General features: G+C 29.6%; 1 protein-coding gene and 1 long non-coding RNA gene across 3 annotated transcripts; both read left to right on the forward strand.

The window, feature by feature from the left end:
- The first annotated feature begins 2,972 nt into the window (after positions 1–2,972).
- On the forward strand, positions 2,973–9,524 carry LOC145806130 (uncharacterized). 2 transcript variants are annotated; one of them, XM_082902165.1, is made up of 6 exons: positions 2,973–4,162; positions 4,278–4,380; positions 4,523–4,597; positions 4,871–5,021; positions 5,273–5,342; positions 7,284–9,524. In XM_082902165.1, the coding sequence occupies exons 1-6, from the start codon at positions 3,988–3,990 to the stop codon at positions 7,766–7,768; spliced, it is 1,059 nt and encodes a 352-aa protein (XP_082758291.1). In that variant the 5' UTR covers positions 2,973–3,987; the 3' UTR covers positions 7,769–9,524. The 2 variants fall into 2 exon arrangements, with proteins under 2 accessions (XP_082758291.1, XP_082758290.1); XM_082902164.1 differs by lacking the exons at positions 2,973–4,162; positions 4,278–4,380 and having other exon boundaries at positions 4,547–4,597.
- Positions 9,525–10,604: 1,080 nt separating this feature from the next.
- LOC145806131 (uncharacterized) lies at positions 10,605–15,005 on the forward strand. Its single transcript, XR_014348818.1, has 3 exons — positions 10,605–11,095; positions 13,896–14,018; positions 14,721–15,005. It is a non-coding gene; the product is annotated as an uncharacterized LOC145806131 (long non-coding RNA).
- Positions 15,006–22,764: the final 7,759 nt, after the last annotated feature.

The following is a 22,764-nucleotide window of genomic DNA, read 5'->3' on the forward strand; positions in this document are numbered from 1 at the left end:
CCACCGACAAGGTCACCCTGGCCGGGTACTGTCCCGTATCCGACGAGCTCGAACCCTGCCGCTGGGAGATCTTACCAGCCAGTGGCGACGATGCTCCTCAGTTTCGCGTGGTCTTCTGAGAGGGGGCAAAAATTGCTACCGAAGATTGTAAGAAATTTCGGAGACCTTGCTATGAGTTTGACTGAGTGAAATCCAAGATGTTTTTTTTTTTGGTATAATTCGCTGAACTTGAATGAAAAAAAAAAAATTTTAAATTGTACTTCTTAGTTTTAATTTGGCTGTTTTTGTGGAGGTTTGTGTTTTTCTTGCATATTTAAGAATTGGGTTTTGATTTGATTAGTTCAGTTTTAGTTTTTGCATATGCTATTCTGTTTAATTTTGATATATGCATCTATACCCTTCCAGTGTTTGTATTTGTACTGTTGAGTGTACTTAGGAATATATTCAGTAACTTCATCTCTAATTTGGTAAGGGGTTAATATTCATCTCTAAGGCTGTGTTTTGAATCATGAATTTTGGGTAGCGATTTAGAAAGGGAAACGAATATACGAGGTAAATGGATAAAAAGCTTAGCTTACCTATGATCCTCCCCAGACACCACAGTGGCTGGAGTCTCTTGCACTAGGGCTGACTTTTAGGTAAAGGGAAGAGGAAGGTAAAGGGAAGAGGAAGTGAAGTGGAGGAGATCTATCATCTTCTTTTGTAGAAGAAGAACAATTGACATGTCTATAGTGTGATTTGATGTATTTTTTAGGTAGTGTTTGGGATGAACATCTGCATTGGGAACTGCAAGCTCATTCTAGTGGGAGAGATTCAAAATGTTCGAGGACTGGCCGAATTCTTGAGATTGAGAGTGGGATCCCTCTCAACAAATACAAATTTGGGTCTTCCTTCAACTTAGAAGGTTTATAGCTATTTGGGATGAGGTTATGTAACACCTTGAGATTGGCTTGTAGGGTGGAAGCGACAATATTTATCTAAGGGAGATAAAATTACTCTTATCAAGAATACATTGGCTAGTCTACCTATTTATTTGATGTTTCTATTCCCTCTACCTGCATCAGTGGAAAGAGTTTTGACAAGTTGAGAATTTTTTTTTTTGAGGTTTAGAGGAGTTCAAATTTCATCTTGTAGATTGGAATGTGTGTGTTCCTATTGAAGATGGTGGTTTGGGCCTTCGCCATTTTTGTCAGTTCAATCAAACACTACTGGGGAAGTGCCTATGGAGATATATGTAGAGGAGTCTTTGTTGCTTATCATAAAATAAATAAATAAAATATAATAATAATATTAAGTTAAGGAGGAGCACCAATTATGGGAAAAGCCAGAAGGGTGATTGATTGCAAGTTTGGAGTGGACCAAGGAGGATGGACATCTAAGGTACATTGAGAGCCATATGAGGTGGGTGTGGAGGCCTTGTTGACTTTTTTGAGCTTTCTGAGCTCCTTTATGAGATCTGATGTTCCATCAAACATAGTGGATAGATAGGAAGAGGCGGAAGCATGGAAATTGGATTTTCTTGTTCAAATCCTATGATTCCTTGATTATTGGTGGGACGAGGAACTGTTTCCCATTGAAGATCTTTTGGAAGTCGAGAATTATAACAAAAGTAACATTTTATTATTATTTTTTAGAAATCCAGTTTGGACTCCATTCTTACTATTGATAATTTGGTGAAAAGAGGTTTCATACATAACCTAATAGGTGTTATTATAAAGTGGAGGAGACAGTGGACATAGGTGGAGCCAGAATTTTTGCAAATATAATAGACATGTTTATCCTTAATTATCTCAATCTATCCATGAATTCACAACCACTTGGTGGGTCTTGAGTTATTGGCATTGTATATTGGATGGTTGAGATTTTTCTTTCAAACAAATGTGGAATGGTTACAAATCCTAAATCCAAATTCTATAAGCTAGTTCACCTGCTCTGGATTAGGAATGCAGTAAAGTTTGGCCCTGAAACCAGCCTTTGCCTTGAATTAGTATTTCAAGCATATAAGTGTACTCTACCATTAGAACTATAAATAAACTAGGTTTTGTTGTATAACTTTGTTTCTAGTGGTTTCTTTCTGGCTTAATGTCTGATGGAATGATAGTAACCATTTTGACAGGAATTTGGTGTAGAATTACGAATCTTTCTGTCTCTGATAGCAAGAATCAGTGGAAAAGGATAGGAAACTTGAAATTGTTTATCAGTTGTTGGTTAGTTGGATCTTCTCTAGTCTTGTTTTGTTTCTTCATCTTTTTGTGTTGTGTTTGGTGTAAACCGTTTTTAGTCTTCCTTTGCCACATTTGTTTGATAGAAGCCAGAGAGGGTTAGCAAACATATAGAGCATTGTTTCCATGATACAAATTATTATTTTGCCTGTATCCCGTGTATTCACTATCCCATCGCTGTGAAGTATGCTCTAAAACTTTCCCTTCCAAAAGCTGTGTCATTGTTGTATTTGACCAATGTCGCCCTCTTTAAACTTGTCATGCCAAAAAACAATTAGGGTTATAACTTACTCGCAGGTTCTTCCTAATCTGATTGAAAGAGTTTATGTGAGAATTTTGAATTTAACCATTGCTGCTAGTTGAAAACATATAGATCTGCTATTTTCATTATGGAAACCAAGTAATCGATGTTTTGATAGGTGTTTGAGCATCATTCATGCACGAGAGTAAAGTGTTTTGATATCATAATTTTTTTTTTTTTACGACAACATATCATTGATTGTTTGGTTCACTTTTCTTTACATGTTTTTTGCGGTCATAGCATTACTGACAACAGGAGCAAGAATGGCAGTTAGTTCGTTTGCCAGGATTGAACTTCAAAAAAGGCATGGCGGAGGGAAGAAGAAAAAAAAAAAAAAAAAAACTCTACACATTATAATTCAACTGGTGGTGGTTATTGTTGGTTTTGTAAGAAAAAATGAAAAAAGAAAAAGAAGAAGAATAAATAAGAAGAAAAGAAAAGAAAGTGACTATTGCTGGGCATCTACTGCAGTTGCCAATGAGCTGCAACGATTGAAAATGTTGGTATTACTACAGTCCATCTCCAATCATTCAAGCATTGTAATTTTCAAAAGAGGTTTCCAGTTTTTTATTTATTTATTTTTTTTCATATGTAATTTTCAAAAGAGGTTTCCAGTTATTTATTTATTTATTTATTTATTTTCATATCTGAATGAAGTTTCAAGTTCAAAGACCTACTTTGAACATTCAAAATCAACTTAAAACTCAATTTTTTTAAAAAATAATAAAATACAAAGACAATTGCAGTCTAGTCTACCATGAGTCTAATTTCATGTGAACCTTTTATTTGTAGTCCTCTATGCATAAATTATTCATGAAAAAAATAATAATTTGTAATTATATAATTTCATTATAATTGTCTTTGAAAAAATTAACAATTTATTTTCACAATCACACTATTCAACTTTTGAAAATAAATGTAATAAAATTATATGATTTTAATTTTTCAATCAATTAAATATAAATGATTTGAATTATGAGAATATGAACCCAGACTAATAGTAATTCAATCCAAATATTGTACTGAATATTCATTATGCAGCTGTGAACCATCAACTTCATATTATGGCATTCTTTTATTTTTGCAACATGCTTAATCATATTTGTGAATCAAATTCTGGGTTACTATTATTGTTTTTAATTTGAAATTCACAATTATTCACAAGTTTTGGAAAAAAATTTTGGAAAATTTTGTTTGATTTAATTACTTTGGAAAACTTATTTGTAGGGAATTTTTCCCAAAAATTTTTAAGGAATTTTTCCTAAAAATTTTTAGGAAACACAAACCAAATAAGGCCAATAAAATCTCTCTCCTCACCATTTCTTCATCTCAAAGTCTTACTCTATTCCATTGATAACAACCACAGCCCCTCCGTTCAAAGAAAAAACCAGTGTCCCTAGTGTACTCATTACAGGAGAAACTAGAGAGAGAGAGAGAGAGAGAGAGAGAGAGAGTTAGAAGGAAATGGAGGTGGGTAGAAGAAAGCGCATAACATGGGAGAGCAGAATCAAGAGTGATGAACTCAACGGAGGACTCAAAATCTTCCATGGTGAAGAAGAGAACTCGGAAGAAAGTCGTCCTGAAACCCAGACTGGATTCCAGAGGATTTCTCAAACCCATAATAAATTGCAGAGTTTAGGCAAGTTTTCACTGATGGATGGATTTGATTTCTTTTTTCATTTTTTTGGATGCTACTTCACTATACCTCTCCATTTTCAAGCATTCATTTTGTGATGTTTGTTAAATTTTAACAGCTGATTTGGTTATGTGGAGAGATGTCTCAAAATCAGCATTCATGTTCGGTATTGGAACATTTATCATAATTGCATCATCTTACACCAAAGATATCAATATCAGGTCAGAAATAGTACTCCAAGCTCATATGACACAACACAACTACTCTAACCATGCTCATTATCCAATTTTTCTTGTTCATTTTACTCATCTCCTGTTTCAAAACAGAGCACAGAGCTAAAAACACTCTTTGATGATTTTACAGCTTCATAATTGCGGTTTCTTATCTGGGTCTTGTCTATCTTGCTGCAATCTTCTTATTCAAATCCATTATTTGCAGGTAATTTATTAAATGAAGAACTTTAGATAAATGAAAAAGAGCAAAATAATTGCAAATTGAGTAGGTGCAAGGGAGAACTGTGTCATTTTTGCACAGTTCTCACTTATTGATTTTCGATTATTTGTCTGTTTCCTATTCATCTGAAACTCCCTTTATTCTTTTTTATTTTTATGGGAAAGTTCATTTACCACATAAGAGTTAATTAAAGACTTGTTTGATGGTTTCTTTTTTTTTTTTTTTTTTTTTGCTATAATTTTGGAAAAAAAATAACAGGGGAGTTATAGGAGGAGATGATACAAACCAAGACTACATTGTTGGGGAAGAAGAGGCAGTATGGTTAGTAAAAATGATTCTTCCTTATTTGAATGAGTTTCTTCTAAAGTTCAGAACCCTTTTTTGTGGAGATCCTGCCACTACGATGAAGGTGAGTTTCATTTCACTCATTTTCTATAGTTTATCAAGTAACAATGCTACATACTCAGAAAAAATATCAGAATAATGTTTAAAATTTTAATCTATAGTATAGATTTAAACTTGATCCTATATATTACTTTCGAAGTGAATTTGATCTACTCAATAGGAAGTTTAGGCAACTTTTTTTTCCTTTTCTATAGTATAGATCTCCAATATTCTTTCTTCTTGTTGTTTTATTGTTTTTAAATGTTACCTTGTCAGTTGGCAATCATGCTGTTTGTTTTGGCGAGGTTTGGCAGCACCATAACTATTTGGAAGATGGCCAAATTGGGTGAGTTATGATTTCATTTTAATTTTCAAAATGGAGATTGTTATTTACACCTCTCACTGGCTATTCACACTCCATATTGTGTTTTGGTTAAGAACAAAATTTAAAGGATAGAAAACAAAAGTAGAGTATGAATAGTAATTTCCTTAAAAATTTGGGTGCTAAATTTGTTGACTAATCTTTTTTATTCATCATTTTAGTGGAGTTAAAAGTCTATTTTGCCTTGGCCCAGTGGCAATATAGGTGTTACATTGGAGACTCATCAATTATAAATAAAATTGTAAAGTGTGTTTGTATTACGAATTTGGGATGAGATTTGGAAAAAAAAAAAAATGTAAAAGAAATTTTAATGAAGTGTAAGTTAAATTTTTGTTTAATGTTTTTTTTTTTTTTTTTCAAATTCCTGATCTAGAGACGGTGTAAACTAATTAAGTTGAATAATAGTGTTTAAATTGTTGTTCAAAAAAAAGATTGTTCAAGCTTAATTTAAAATTTTAATGAATGAATTTCAAAATGTGCAAATTTAACTTGTTTATCTTTCAATATAATCTCAAACGATATTTAGTCGAATTGAATTTGAATGTATAAATGTGCAAATTTAATTATTTCTTTTACAATGTATATAAATTTATTGACTCGATATAAAAAAAGTAACATTTTCAAAATATGTTTATCTTTGCAAAATAAATTAGGTTAAAAAAAGCTTAAATCATTTTACAATTCTCACTATCAAAGAAATAATCATTGTGTTTGGTTTTAATTTTTTAGATTTAATTTTTTGAAAATTGAATTTTTAATTTTTTTTATTTTAGTGAATATTTTTAAAATTTTAAACAAATTTTTTTACTTTTTTTAAATGCACTTTATTAGATGTATCTAAAAAATAAAATATTTATAAATAAATATTTTAAAAAATCAATAAATATACAAGAATATGAAAAATGTATTGAATTTTTTAATTTTTTTTAATATTTTTGGTATTTAGCGAGTTTTTTAAATATTTTTTTTACGAATATTTTATTTGTTAAGTGTATTTATGTTATGTGTACTTAAAAATTAAAAAAAATTACTTTGAATATTTAAAAAAAAATAGTAAAAAAAAGAAAAGAAAAATAAAAAAAATTCAGTGCGTTTGGTTTCAATTTTCTGGATTAAGTATTTTAAAAATTGAGTTTTTTTGTTTTCGTATTCTTTTGTTTTTAGTGAATATTTTTTAAATTTTAAATATTTTTTTTTACTTTTTTAGATGCGCCTTAGTTAGATGTAACTAAAAGGTAAAAAATTTGTGAAAAAATATTTTAAAAAATTAATAAATACATAAAAATATAAAAATGGTACTGAATTTTTGAATTTTTTTTTTATATTTTTGGTATTTAGTGAATTTTTAAAAGATTTTTTTACAATTTTTTTACTTTTTAGGTGTATTATGCTACGTGTGTCTAAAAAGTAAAAAAATTTCTTAAAATATTAAAAAAAATTAATAAAAACAAAAAGACACAAAAAATAAGAAAATATAAATTTTTAAAAAGTGCTTTTTGAAAAATAAAAACAAGCTTAATTTTAAAAAAAATAAATCTTAAAAATTCAAATCAAACAAGTTGCATAATTTTACTAATTGGCATGATCTATTGTGGGATCCATGACAATTGTTAAAAATTTGTTAAAATATTAGTTAATAAAATTTAAATAATTATACAATAACTCCAATTTGAAACACGAGGAATGTGACACAAGTTTAATCTTAATGTAGCATTTTTACATAATTTTACGTGATAAATATTTCTTGGGTATCCTATAAATGCTTATTTTTGCTTGATAATTTTCTCCAATTTTTTCTCGAAAACCAAATAGATCTAACCAAAATGTTGAAATTTTCTGAGCATTATTTAATTATTTATATTATGGACTGTCGTTTTGCGCTGACTCTATGTGTGGTGTGAACAGGGTTTTTTGGAGTATTCAGCTTACCAAAGATATGCTCATCCTATTCCAGTGACCCTGGTGTACTCATTACAAGAGAAACTAGACAGAGAGAGAGAGAGAGTTATAAGGAAATGGAGCTGGGTAGAAGAAAGCGCACAACAAGAAATGGTGTGGTGGCAGGTTCTGTTTGGGAGAGCAGAATGAAGAGTGATGAAGTCAAAGGAGGAATCAAAGCCTTCAATGGTGAAGAAGAGAACTCAAAATTGGTTTCAAATAAATCTTTGGATGGTCCAAGCAAAAATTTAGATGGGTTGGGTGATGGAACTGGGAGGAATTCATTTGAATTGAAGGTGGTGAAACCGAAGTCGAACGAGGCTTTTGTTGAGTCTGTTGTGGCAATTGAGAAGAGCCCCGTTGAAATTGCGGAGACTAGATCTGATGAAACTAGAGAGAGAGAGAGAGAGAGAGTTATAAGGAAATGGAGGTGGGTAGAAGAAAGCGCATAACATGGGAGAGCAGAATAAAGAGTGATGAACTCAACGGAGGACTCAAAATCTTCTATGGTGAAGAAGAGAACTTAGAAGAGAGTGGTGACAAAAGTTTGAGACCAAAACCAAGTCCTATTGGGGTCAGTGGCAAGAGGAAGACATGGAAATCTGAGAATTCTGATGGTCTTGGGAGAAGCCCAATTCAGATTGCAAGGCAAAGATCTGAAATAAACAAGAATTTGGATGTACAATGTAAGGAGTCGAGTGTATCTACTAATGGAATCAAGAAAAACCCAGTTCAGTCAAAGAAATCAAGATCTGAGCAACTAAGTGTGTCTGTTAATGGAATTGAGAGAAGCCCAATTCACAAAATGAAGACAAGATCTAAGGAATCTAAGGAGTTAAATGTGTTTGTTGAAAGAACTGAGAGAAAGCTAAATCAGGTTAGGAAGGCAAACTCTGAATCCCAGAAGTTAGTTGGTGAATCTGATGATGGAAACGAGAGGAATTTAGTTCAATTGAGGAAAGTGAAGCCAGAGTCCAACAAGGCTTTGGATGAATCCGTAGACACAAAAGCAAAATTGGTTTCAAATAAATCTTCGGATGGTCCAAGCAAAAATTTAGATGGGTTGGGTGATGGAACTGGGAGGAATTCATTTGAATTGAAGGTGGCGAAACCGGAGTCGAACGAGGCTTTTGTTGAGTTTGTTGTGGCAATTGAGAAGAGCCCAGTTGGAATTGCGGAGACTAGATCTGATGAAACTAGAGAGAGAGAGAGAGAGAGAGAGGGTTATAAGGAAATTGAGGTGGGTAGAAGAAAGCGCATAACATGGGAGAGCAGAATAAAGAGTGATGAACTCAACGGAGGACTCAAAATCTTCCATGGTGAAGAAGAGAACTCAGAAGAGAGTGGTGACAAAAGTTTGAGACCAAAACCAAGTCCTATTGGGGTCAGTGGCAAGAGGAAGACATGGAAATCTGAGAATTCTGATGGGCTTGAGAGAAGCCCAATTCAGATTGCAAGGCAAAGATCTGAAATAAACAAGAATTTGGATGTACAGTGTAAGGAGTCAAGTGTATCTACTGATGGAATCAAGAAAAACCCAGTTCAGTCAAAGAAATCAAGATCTGAGCAACTAAGTGTGTTTGTTAATGGAATTGAGAGAAGCCCATTTCACAAAATGAAGACAAGATCTGAGGAATCTAAGGAGCTAAATGTGTTTGTTGAAAGAACTGAGAGAAACCCAAATCAGGCTAGGAAGGCAAAGTCTGAATCCCAGAAGTTAGTTGGTGAATCTGATGATGGAAACGAGAGGAATTTAGTTCAATTGAGTAAAGTGAAGTCAGGGTCCACTAAGGCGTTGGATGAATCCGTAGATACAAAAGCAAAATTGGTTTCAAATAAATCTTTGGATGGCCCAAACAAAAATTTAGATGGGTTGAGTGATGGAACTGGGGGGAATTCATTTGAATTGAAGGTGGCAAAATTGATATTAAAATTTGAATCTATGGTATAGATTTAAACTTGATCCTATATATTACTTTTGAAATGAATTTGATCTACTCAATAGGAATTTTAGACAACTCTTTTTTCCTTTTCTATAGTATCATAATTTGAATCTATAGTGTAGATCTGCAGTAATTCTTTCTTCTTGTTCTTTTATTGTTTTTAAATGTGACCTTGTCAGTTGGCAATCATGCTGTTTGTTTTGGCGAGGTTTGGTAGCTCCATAACTATTTGGAAGATGGCCAAATTGGTTTAGTTATGATTTCATTTGAATTTTCAAAATGGAGATTGTTATTTACACCCCTCACTGGCTATTCACACTCAATATTGTGTTTTGATTAAGAACAAAATTTAAAGGATAGAAAGCAAAAGTAGAGTATAAATAGTAATTTTCTTAAAAATTTGGGTGCTAAATTTGTTTACTAATCTTTTTTATTCATTATTATTCATCATTTTAGTGGAGTTAAAAGTCTATTTTGCCTTGGCCCAGTGGCAATATAGGTGTTACATTGGAGTCTCATCAATTATAAATAAAATTGTAAGGTGTGTTTGTATTACAAATTTGGGATGAGATTTGAAGAAAAAAAAAGATGTAAAAGAAATTTTAACGAAGTGTAAGTTAAATTTTTGCTTAATTTTTTTTTTTTTTTTCAAATTCCTGATCCGGAGACAGTGTAAACTAATTAAGTTGAATAGTAGTGTTTAAATTGTTGTTCAAAAAAAAGATTGTTCAAGCTTAAATTAAAATTTTAATGAATGAATTTCAAAATGTGCAAATTTAACTTGTTTATCTTTCGATAAAATCTCAAACGATATTTAGTCGAATTGAATTTGAATGTATAAATGTGCAAATTTAATTATTTCTTTTATAGTGTATATAAATTTATTGACTCGATATAAAAAAAGTAACATTTTCAAAATATGTTTATCTTTGCAAAATAAATTAGGTAAAAAAAAGCTTAAATCATTTTACAATTCTCACTATCAAAGAAATAATGATTGTGTTGGTTTCAATTTTTTAGATTTAATTTTTAAAAAATTGAATTTTTAATTTTTTTTTTATTTTTAGTGAATATTTTTAAAATTTTAAATATTTTTTTTTATTTTTTAGATGTACCTTACTTAGATGTATTTAAAAAATAAAATATTTATAAATAAATATTTTAAAAAATCAATAAATATACAAGAATATGAAAAATGTATTGAATTTTTAATTTTTTAAAAAATATTTTTGATATTTACTGAATTTTCTAAATATTTTCTTTTATAAATATAATACTTGTTAAGTGTATTTAGAAATTAAAAAAATTAATTTAGAATATTTTAAAAAATTAAGTAAAAAAAAATATATGAAATATAAAAAAATTAATTTTTTTAAAAGTGAATTTTAAAAATTCAAATCAAGCAAGCTGAATAATTTTATTAATTAGCATGATCTATTGTGAGATCCAATGACAATTGTTAAAAATTTGTTAAAATATTATTTAATAAAATTTAAATAATTATACAATAACTCCAATTTGATACACGAGGAATGTGCCACAAGTTTAATCCTAATGTAGCATTTTTACATAATTTTACGTGATAAATTTTTCTTGGGTATCCCATAAATGCTTATTTTTGCCTGATAGTTTTCTCTAATTTTTTCTCGGGAACCAAACAAATCTAACCAAAAAGTTAAAATTTTCTGAGCATTAATTATTTAATATTATGGACTGTCGTTTTGCGCTGACTAGTAGATGTGGTGTGACAACTGGGTGTGGTGTCCACAGAGTTTTTTGGAGTATTCAGCGTACCAAAGATATGCTCATCGTATTCCACGCTCATCACTGCCTACGGTAATAACACTCTCCACTATGCTTACTTTTTGTAATTCTCAAGCATTGTTTAGGAAGGGTTGATTTTGAGTAATGACAGGGATAATGAAGAAAATATTATAAGGATGGTTATGGAAGATTTTTCATTGTGAGATTATATATGTAATAAAATATTATATATTAATTAAAAAATGAAAAAATTTTGTGAAATATTTTATGATTTTTTTTTATGAACTCTAATATTATTCGTTGATTTTAACCTAATTTTTTTTAAAAAAATCATTAAATAAGTAAAAAAAAAATAGTAAATTATATAAAAATGTCAAAGATTTCTCCTTTTTTGTTTCTCTATTTTTTTTTAATTTTTTCGTAAAAAGTCAAAAAATCATTTCAAATATACTATTTTTTTTTCCTAGTAATTCTAGAGACTTAAAAGATTTATTAAATGTCTCACGTGGATGTAACACACATAAGACCCACATGGTATGAATCTTACAGCCATGTGAGACATTTGGTAGAATTTTTTTGATAAATCTTTTGGGAGTCTCTAGCATTTTTCTTTTTTATCTCATATTTTAGTAAAAAATTCAAAAAAAAAATTAAAATAACATGTTTCCAAACGAGATTTTAGAGCTCGTTTGGAAATTGACTATTTAAATTAATTTTTTACTAATATTTTATTAAATACGTATAAAAAAAGTAAAAAGAATGATGTGATTGAAAGTTTTGGTTATTTTTGTGCAAAACTTGCTTTCCAAACGGAGGAAGCGAAGCGGTTAGGAAAGAATATTAGATCCCATAATTTTAATCAATTAATAACAAATTATGACACTATTTGAATTTGTCCCACGACTAGTGCATAATTTTATTTATTTATTATTATTGGTAAATTACCATAAACCTTCTTAAACTATATAATTAATTTGTCATTTGTCCCTTTGAACTTCAAAATGTAACAGTTAACTACTTTGAATTTTCATCATTTTACACTCAATACATTTTGTTAGGATTTTGTCTTGGAATTTTAACGAAATCAATTCATGTGTGAAATACATGATACACTTATTATTTTTTAGAATAATAATATCCGTTATTGATTTTTTAAAAGCAATGATACTCTTATCTAATAATTTCATTTGTATTTTGTCTTTTTTATCTTAGTGGTAAAGTGCAAACAGAATCACTAGATAAATACATTATTGCCCTAAAAATTAAATAAATGTGTGATGTGCTTTATATATGATTTGACTTTGTGTAAATCCCTAACAAAATTCTAATAAAAATGATTAATTGTAACAAGATAATATTTTAAGGTGGTTTAATGTTGAGTTTTGAAGTTTAGAGGAACAAAAAGCAAATTGTTCATAATTTAAGTTTATTATAATTTGCTCTTTATTTATTTATTACCTTCTTTTTTAGTATATTTTAAGTGAAGAATGTATACAATCTCTAAATAAAAATTCATATAATTTGATGTACAATAATTTTAAATGATAAATGTTAATTTTTGATTTGTCAATCATAAAATTTTAACTCTTTCTTAAATCATTGTGGATGGATTTAAAATTATTAATTATAAATTTTTAACATTTGTCAACAAGTATGTGTATGATAGTGCAACATTAGAGTATGGTATTGTTTGGTGCAATTTATCTGAGCGGCTTATAATTTTTTTTTATTTATTCTGAGAGTCTATGCTAAATTGTTTAGTATAGTTTTTGCTTATAATTTATTAATAAGAAATAACTTAAATAAGTTTAAAAAAAGACTAATTTCGATTTTTTTTTTAACTTCTACGTTTTTGCTTATAATTTATTAATAAAAAATAACTTAAATAAATTTTAAAAATTAATTATTAATTTTTTTTTAATTTCGACTTTTAAATTATCAAGTTTTAATTTATAAGTAAACATTCGTATAAACCACACCATTGAATTTATCACAAAGCATTCTATGCTCTACCCCAGCCAGTGTGAGTCAGTGTGATATCTACTGGTTGTTTTGAGAAGTTGGTTAAAAGTTAATTCTTTTAATTTTTTTTAAAAATGTGTAAAAAATAAAAAAGGTGATATGATCCAAAATAAATTAAAAATTGACTTTTGGCTTTTGTGAGACTTACATTATATTGTTTGGTTGTAATTTTTATTATTTAGATTATATTCTAATAGTCATTCTATCAAACAAATTTGACGTATTTTTTAATTCCCAACTAATTACGCAATACATACATATAATTGAGATTATATATTTCCATATTTATCGTAAAATAAATGTGAACAAGAGGTAATTATATATCTCACTAATTTAGATGGATAATTAATCTTACACTAATATCATGGGTTGTTAATCTTTTCATTATTAATTGTGCTAATCAAACATACCCTAAGAATATAGATTTAATAATGGGCCTCTAAGCAAATACATATGGATGAGTTTTTTTTCATATATATATTAAAAAAAAAAAACATCTTATTCACTAAAATCAATCTTTTGAACTCGGTTCAAGTGTGATGAATTTTATATATAAAGGAAAAAGAAATTTATTTTCTTGTATATATTATGTTCATTTGACATTAGAATTTTACAAGAAAAATTTAAATTTAACAGTTCATTTACCAAGAAAACAAAAGTTACAGGAAAGTTTAATTTTTTTTGGTTAAGATTTTCACAATGCAAAATCTACACATATGGATCTCATAAGTTTCTTACTGACCTGAACAATAAAATTTATGTGGAAAATTTGATTTCTTCGTAATTTACATGAAAACATATTTTATATGAGAGCGGTCTTCTTTATTCATTTATTTATTTGTTATTATAGGTAAATTTTGGATTGGACAATTGAGAGACGTTTGGGAATCATGCTCACACAAGAAGGCTGTGGCTTTTGGCATCTTTGCCCTTGTATGGAACCTGTCATCGGTCGTAGCTCGCATATGGGCAGGTAAGGACACTTTTGTCATTTCATTCATACCTATATATACGCATGAATAATAGTAAGTACATATAATAATGCATACTCTTAGGTTTTCTATAAAAAATAATGTATAGTATATATATTTTTCATCCCAAGTTCTCTCAACATAAGTAGTTTCGTGAAGTCGACAAATCTTAAAAACACATAAACATAATATTAGATTTAGTTAAATTTTGATAATCGTATGGTCATTATACAGTGTTTAACTGAATGCCTTGATTCGTGCAAAACCATATCAAACTTTTTTTTGTTACGTATTGTTTATCCATTTGAGTCATATAATTGCATTTAGAAATTGACTATTTTAGTTGATTTTTTGACTTCTTAAGAAAAGATATACAGAAAAATAGAGAGCGTGATGTGAAATATAGCTTTTTGAAACATTTCAAAAAATATCACAAAATAAAAAAACATTTCAAACTTAATTTAGAAAATATAGCTTTTTGAGCATATTTTTTAAGCTGAAAAAATAAATAAACTAAAATTAAAAAATATATATATATATATATATATCTTAACTTTTTAAATTACAAGTACTTAAACATGAAATTTCAAAATTTAAACTAAAAAAGTGCAAATAAATTTTGTAAAATAAATAACACATACATAAATTGTTGATAATATTTTTGGGTTTTTCTAACATGCATTATTGATTTACATCCCATGCAGTGTTCATGTTATTTGTGGCGTTCAGATGTTATCAACAATCACTTGTGAGAGATGATTGGGTAGAGGATGAAGCGAAATGTGAGACCACGTGTCAAGTGCAGATTGGAGGACAAAGACAAAGGCGTAGGCCTACCTTAGTGGAATTAAAAGAAAGAAAATAAATAAATAAAAAAAGGTTAAAGAATGCACACACACTAGAGTTATTATAACTAAAGTAGTTGTGCCACTGATTTGATCTAATTATCTGATATAAGAGAATAATATTTAGCCTCTTTTTTGCATTTTTAATTCTTTTTATTTTTTATTATTACTGTTTTTGGTGTACATATTTTGTATGGTGACACTTAATTCTCAATTAATATGGTGATATTACATGCACCAATTAATATACACACTAGTATACCAACTAGTGTTATGTCATATTACTGACCTCACCTATTATACAAATTACAAATATTCAAAATTTCTAAAATTATGACATATCATTTGTTAGTATACTAGTTAGTATATTAATTGATACATATATCATTATTCCAATTAATATAAGTGTTGTAGTGTGTAGACCTCAATAATGGCTTTTGTACATTAGTGTGTACAAATAGATTTGATGATGTAAATTCAAAATTAGTGTGTCTTAAGATACAATTAGAAGAATGAATTTGATTCACATTTTTGAATTTTACATAAATTTCTATTTTTTTAATTTAAAATTATTTTTTAATATTTATTTTTGTCAAACTAATTTATATTTTAAAAACTAAACCAAACAAAGTGAAATAATACATCTTTTCAAAATTGTCAAGTAAATTTTTTTTTTGCTAAACTAACTTTAAGTTTTGTTTAAAAAACACAAAAGTTATAAAGTTAACCAGATAAGCGGATTATTACTTTAAAAAATTTGAGACAAACATTGGACCAATTTAAAAACAAAATAGGTTCATTCTAAATAATAAGAGTAATGCTATATATGATATAATTTTATATTTTATTCTATTTTTCTCATACTAAACAAAAAAGATAATATTTTTCAATTTAAACATGACATAATGAGGTTCACATTAAATGTGTAGGTGATTCTATCCTTGTGTTTAGAAGTGAAGAAAAAAAAAATAATAATCGTAAATTACACTGACCTTTCATAAGGTTGGGTGAAAATATAACAATTTTTATTGTAACGCCCTCAAAATAAACCCATAATAACCATAACATTAACATGCATTTATAAAAGAAAATGAATCATTTGAGTTATTCATCAGAGTATTCTTATTGAAAGACATCAAATGTAACATCCTGCAACATCAAAATAAATGCCCTAAGGGCTTACATCTTTCCAAGCTAACACTTGGACACAAAAAGGATGAGTACTAACTCATTTACAAGTTAAGCCCTAGGCTTGAATGTTTACATGAAATCTCAAAAAAAAAAAATAACAAAGTAAAACATATAACTAAAGACAAGTCTTCAAAATCCCAAACATCAAATCCTTCCAGGCTAAGTCCGTGGAGGTAGCTTATCACCTGAACCTGAAAATGATGTTCCCATAAAGGGTGAGCCACAGCCCAGTAGAAAAATACTAAACCAAATATAAGCATTGAATAAAGCTATAGCATTCAATAGATGGTTAACCAAGATAATCAATTTTATCATTAAACAGTCTCATGACACTAATGTCTAAGACATATTTCACTTTCCATTATTATCAACATGGCTCTGAACCTGGCCAAACTTACAACAGTGAATTATATATCATATTCACGTTACTTCCAATATCAACAAAACAAATGAGACTCATGCTCATATCAAAACACTTCATACTTCCCATTTGATACACATTTTAGTGTTGTATCAATAATCATGTAAAAACACTTCAATATAATAAGCACACATAAATATGGTGCTAATGGAGTCCATCCCCTATCTCCTCCCAAACAATAATCCGGTTTAGAGGTCCATCCCCTATCTTCCCCTAAACCGTGGAGTACATCCCCTATCTCCTCCCAAACAATATGCATATGCAATGCTCAATCAATACATGTAATTTCTGTATTAATTCAATAGTCTAAATTTATGACTTAACAAATTGATTAGTTTCAATTTTCCCTAATCCGCATGCAATGTCTACAACAAGCACGACTATCCTCCACCGATAGCCCAAAACAGTTATTTCTAGACTCGAAAAATAAATATACCAACAATTCAATAGGCGAGTGATTTATATTAACCAACTACACCATTTAATCAATAAATTCCCCAATTCCATGGATTTAACCAAATTCCCCAATTTCCTTAAATTAATTACTCAAATCAATTTAGCAATTCAACTAGGTTTTGTTCCCAAAATTTTCAAAGTGTCCCCAACCTATCAAAATACCAAACTTAGAACAAAACATATAAATTGGAGTAGGAAAATCCCTACCTCGAAGAAAATAACCCGTATTGAGAAGATGGAGATGAAGACCAAAGACCAACGTGCTCCAAATCCCAAGTTTCTCAGATTAAAACGAAGCCCTCAACCCACTCTAACTTTTTAATAAAGGATCTAAGGTAGAAACTCACTCTAAGTAGATCAATCGAAAGAGAGAAGGTGTGTAGAGGGAGAGAGAGAGATAAAAACACTCCAGGGGCGGTTTTTAAAAAGTTATGAAGGAAAAGTAGGTCAAAAAAATGATCCAAAAAGTGAAATCACGGACTGATATAATCGACTCTACGCTCGAGCGTAGAAATCCCCGCTCGAGCGTAAGACACAGAATCATGCTCGAGCGTGAAGAAAGCCGCTCGAGCGTCGATTGCACCCTTCCAAAAGTTTTGCAGGCGCTGCACCCGCTCGAGCGTCAAACTCCCCGCTCGAGCGGAGGAGCAAAAACAAGGGATCACGCTCGAGCGTAAAAACTACCGCTCGAGCGGAAGAACTGCAGAGCAAAATACTGGGAGATGGAAAATCACGCTCGAGCGTCAAAATTCCCGCTCGAGCGGAGAAGCAACAACGAAGGGACCGCTCGAGCGTTAAAACTTCCGCTCGAGCGTGAAGGCCAAAATCTGGGCATCACCTATCGGCATCTAAAATCAACCAACCTGTAACAGACCCGCCCAACACAACCTATACTTCAAATACAAAGAGATTAAAGGACAACAACAACCAATAAGTAATGACAGGATCCACGGAACCTATGTCCGGATACAATAATTTAAAGAGAAAAGACCGGGGTCGCTATATTTATAATTTTGACATAAGTATATTAATTTTTATTTTAGTAAGGTTAATGGATCAAAATTAGGATAGATGGTGTGAAAATGTAAAAAATAAATAAATTGAAATATAAAAGTAGATGACAATAGCAAATATTTCATTATATAACTAGCAAGTAATTAAAGCTTCGTTTGAGATATGGGTTGATTTTTTAATTTTTTAACTTTTTGACTATTAACCTGATGTTAAAAAATCTCGTTTGGAAAGTGTTTTTTTGGCTTTTTTTACTTTTGTAAGAGAAAAAAAAAAACATGATTATGGTTTGAATGTAACAATTTTTAGCTTGGGGCTAAAAGGCCTATTTTGACTTTTGAATAATACTATATGCACAAATTAGTGTACTAACTAGTGTACAAATTACAAATACCAAAAACCTATTAAATTATGTCACATTATCAATTGATACACTAATTAGTATATTAATTGGTGCATGTAGCACCATCGTTGTCTTTTTGTAACTATTTTATCCCTAACCAACCCCAATCCAAACCCAACTTCCCAAACGATTATTGATAAAAATAAAACTAATTAATTATTGAACTTAAAAAATTATGAAACTATATTTTTATGTCAAAATTATAAAATATAGGGGCATTTACACATAAGTTCTAATTTATGAACTTATACTTTATTAAGTTCTAACTAAGATTTTTTTGGACCTTCAAATTCCATTAATTTCTTAATAGTCCAAGTTGTCTTGTTTGGAAAGAAAAAGCTCTAGGCTTTTTAGCTAAAATAGCCACACAAAACGTTATGCGATAAAAAATCGAAATATTACAACATTCAATAGCTGTTATAAGATATAAAAAGAATAATTCTTAACTCAAGGATGGTTGATTGGTGTGATGGAAGGAAATATTACAGTTATAAGATATAAAAACGTTAATTAACTCATGGGGAGTCTACTGGGGAAGTGGAGGACTCATGAGGGTAGGCTAACCTACAAGATACAAGGCTATTGGCTGTGCTTTTCTAAATGTCTTGTAATAAAAAATAAATATTATAAAAAGTTATAAGAAATCTTAATAACGTGTATCAAATATAAAAAAAAAATGTTATGGACCTAAATGAATTACTAAATATTTTATTAAATCTCTTATATGAGTGTGGAATCTACACAAATTACATGTGGGTGGATCTCACATACATGTAAGAAATTTGATAAGATATTTGATAATTCATTTAGATTACCAAGCGTAACTCCAAATAAAATCTATAAAAAAAAAATGGTGCATTAAATGCATAGTAATTGTGGTAGGGAAGTAGCTATGTTCATCACAATGGTGTTAGTTGACACCACTAAATTTCAAAAAATAAAATAAAACAAAATTAGTTTTGAAAATTTTTTTTAAGAGGCTCAAAATCTAAAATTTATTTGGTTCATAATTTTCTCAAAACTATTTTCAATCATTTTTACTATCTCATCTCTCATTCTCTTATATCATATATATATATATATATATATCAATCAATCAATCACTTTTTCTCTCTTATCTCTCTTCTCTCCTTCTTTCACATTCTACACATAAATTAACCATTCTGAAAACTTTACATATTGACCCCGACCCTCCCAAAAAAAAACTCGCTCTAACGATTTTGATATCCCAATATTTTGTTTTATTTGTAATTTGACTAGTTTGGATTGGTTTTGTCAATATAATTGAGAATGTATGAAATTTATAAAGTATCATATAAATGTTAATATTGTTTAGTTGTGTAAAATTAAAAATATGATATAATGACATTGATGATGATGTTTTGCTAAATAAACCCGAAATTCCTAACTATGCCATTGAGTTGTGGTACTATTTTTCTATAGGGATCAATGTTGACTATTTTTTGCAAAAAACTTTGACTATCAATCCATACATACTCCATAATAGTAGTTGTTTTCAGCTTGCTCCCTCTTAAATGAGTTTCCACCCACCAACCACGATCACCCTACCGGACTTTGTTTACCATATCCTTTGTTTCCATGTGCTTCACTTTGAATCCAGGTGAATGCTTTAAATAATTTATTTATTATGTTTATTAAAAAATAATTTATATAAAGAATTTAATTAATCGAATATCAGTAATCAGGATCAAATTATTTTTTTTTTAAAAAATATTCTTAAATCATATTTCTCTTTCATATTTTTAAGACAGATATAATTCATTCTTATAACTACTAATAATATACTTTATTAAATAAATAATCTTATGAACGAGAGTTTTACACAATAAATTATTCATATCATGAAAAAGTATTTGAGATGGGCGATTGAAGGGCACACACACTACAAGGATTCCTTGACTAATTGATAGATGAAATTGGTTTTTTTCACGTGCTTCCAAATTGTGTGGGAAAAAAAACACACACGCACACACTTCCTGTTGGTCTAAATCAGTAAAAACTCATTCAAAAAGCGTATTAATCCCGCCTAAAAAAGTTATGATTTTCAATGTTTTGGAGTATATCATAAAATCTGTCTATTTTGTTTTAAATCAACAATGATTCAGAGTATTAGTTTTGATACTCTAATAGAGTACTAATAACATGACAAGGGAAAAAAAAATCAAGATTAAAACATCACATCACAATGTGTGAGACTTACTATCAGCTCATTAGAACTAGCTTTAGAACTTACAAATTAAAATTTCAAAACATTTTTCTATTTTAAATGGCCGATATGGATAGCCCCAAATTACAGCCCAATATTTTGACTCTCTGGACCTACAAATTGGCAACCCATCTAATTCTCTGAAGTTTCATAAAAAGGCCCAAATGATAAATACTTCTAATCACCCAAACACCATGGTCAATAAATCAGCCAAGCAAAAGCTTTTGTGTGGGATAGGCTATTAGTGGGTTTTGGTTATTTTAATTTGTGGAAAAAAGTTAGGTTTGGAATGATGTTTAGGCTTTTTTGTATGGGAAAATGTGTTTGGAATAAGTATTTTGCCATTTTACCCTTGATGTGACACTTGCAAAATGACATTAAAAATTAAAGTTTTCGGGGTATTTTGGTAATTTCCTCAGGGGCTGCCTCTTCAACCTTCACCTGTTGCACAAAACTTTTTTTTGGTTATATTAGCCTTTTTTCAATGTTTTTATTATTGCACTGATTAAGCCCCATTTGTTTTGGGTATATAGGTAGAAATTGGATTAAGATAGAGGTGAAACTTATTTAATATTATGTTTGTTTATAAATTTGGAGAAGGGATTGAGATAGGAGAACAATAGTAACTGTTGTGTATCAATTGGAGGTTTATTATGGACTTATTTTTATGATCCAAACCGTTCATTTTATAAGATTTGTTGAGTACTTTATTCTTACTAAAAATCATATTAATCGGATATCAATAACTATATGATCAAATCATATAGTTATTGATATCCGATTAATATGATTTTTTTGTAGGCATAAAGTACTTAACAAACCCTACAAAATGACAGTTCGGATCATAAAAATAAGTCCATAATAAACCTCCTATTAAGGCACAACAGTAATCCCATTTCCTTGAGATGGAGATCCGAATTTGGTTGGGCTTTAGGAGGGGGATTGAGATGGAGGAGGTGGAGGTGGAGGTGGAGGTGGATGTGGTCTTAAAAAAACAGTCTGCCGAACTATTTTTATTTTTGTTTTTATTTTTTACATGTTGGGCATTTTTTTTTAACATTAATGTTTATAATGTTTTTGTATTTTTTTATTTGTTTTATTATTTTATAGAAAAATAATTTTACGATTCCTACGCCAACAACTATCATCAAAACAAACTCAATTTTACTTAATCTCTTCATTATCAATTCCTTCACAATTAATCGCCTCCATTAATTCTACCACTGAAAACAAACGATACTTAAATTAGCACCCAAACCAACATCTCAAATATTACTCAAAGGCCCAGATATTCACCCACTTAGTGGTAGCAATGGCATAGTAGAGGTGGTAATGTTGGGGTAAAAGTGGTGTTGGTGGTGGGTTAATGAAAGTAATGGTAAGGAGTGTGGTGGTGATAGTAGCAATAGCAATGATTGCATTAATAGTGGTGGTGGTAATAGCAAGATGGAGGTGGTTGGGGGCGATGATATTAATAAGATCTTAATTGGAAAATTATTTTTTATCTTTTAAAAGTGGAAAAATATTTTTTAACTTAAATAAATTTATTTTCTATGATAAACACATAATATATATATATATATATATATTTTGTCAAACAAACGGAGCATTAATAGAAAATATCATTTATAACGTGAAGAGTTTTTGTTAACATGTAAAGGATTTTTTTTTTTTTTTTATCGCGAACATGTAAAGGTTAAAAATTTTAAATATTTTATATGAAAATACATGTAATAAAAAATTGTATAATGTTTTTTTAAATACTTTAATGAATAATGCTTGGGACCCCTTTTGGGGGTCACCCCCTCACCCCCCTTTGCCATGTGGCAGGTGGTGATTGGAGGAGCAGGAAAAAAAAGAAAAAGAAAAAGAAAAGGTGACCAATGAGAGAGAGAGGGGGTCAAAGGGGGTGGAGGAAAAAGGGGGGATGAATCATTGTTGTACTTTAATATACATTAACAAGGCCCAAGAAGAAAATGAAAAGGAAAGGGACAGAAACGGAAAGAAGGTCACAATTATGATGAGTAGATGTGAAGCTGTTGTTGTTGTTGTGGGCAAGTGTTGGGAGGACTTAGCAGAGGGGTGAGAAGCATGTAACCTCTCAACCCAATTGGCTCAATTTCTTTTTCTCCCCATGTTGTAAGTTTTCTATTTTATTTTTTTTTGAGTTCTTTTGATTGATTGATTATTATGG

The sequence above is a fragment of the Camellia sinensis genome, chromosome 13 (genome assembly GCF_055761805.1).
Source record: "Camellia sinensis isolate YWXY chromosome 13, ASM5576180v1, whole genome shotgun sequence".
Lineage (NCBI taxonomy): Eukaryota > Viridiplantae > Streptophyta > Magnoliopsida > Ericales > Theaceae > Camellia > Camellia sinensis.

Bases quoted from the DNA above. Each gene is read 5' to 3' on its own strand.
- LOC145806130 (XM_082902164.1), top strand. From the start codon at position 7,741: ATGGAGGTGGGTAGAAGAAAGCGCATAACATGGGAGAGCAGAATAAAG.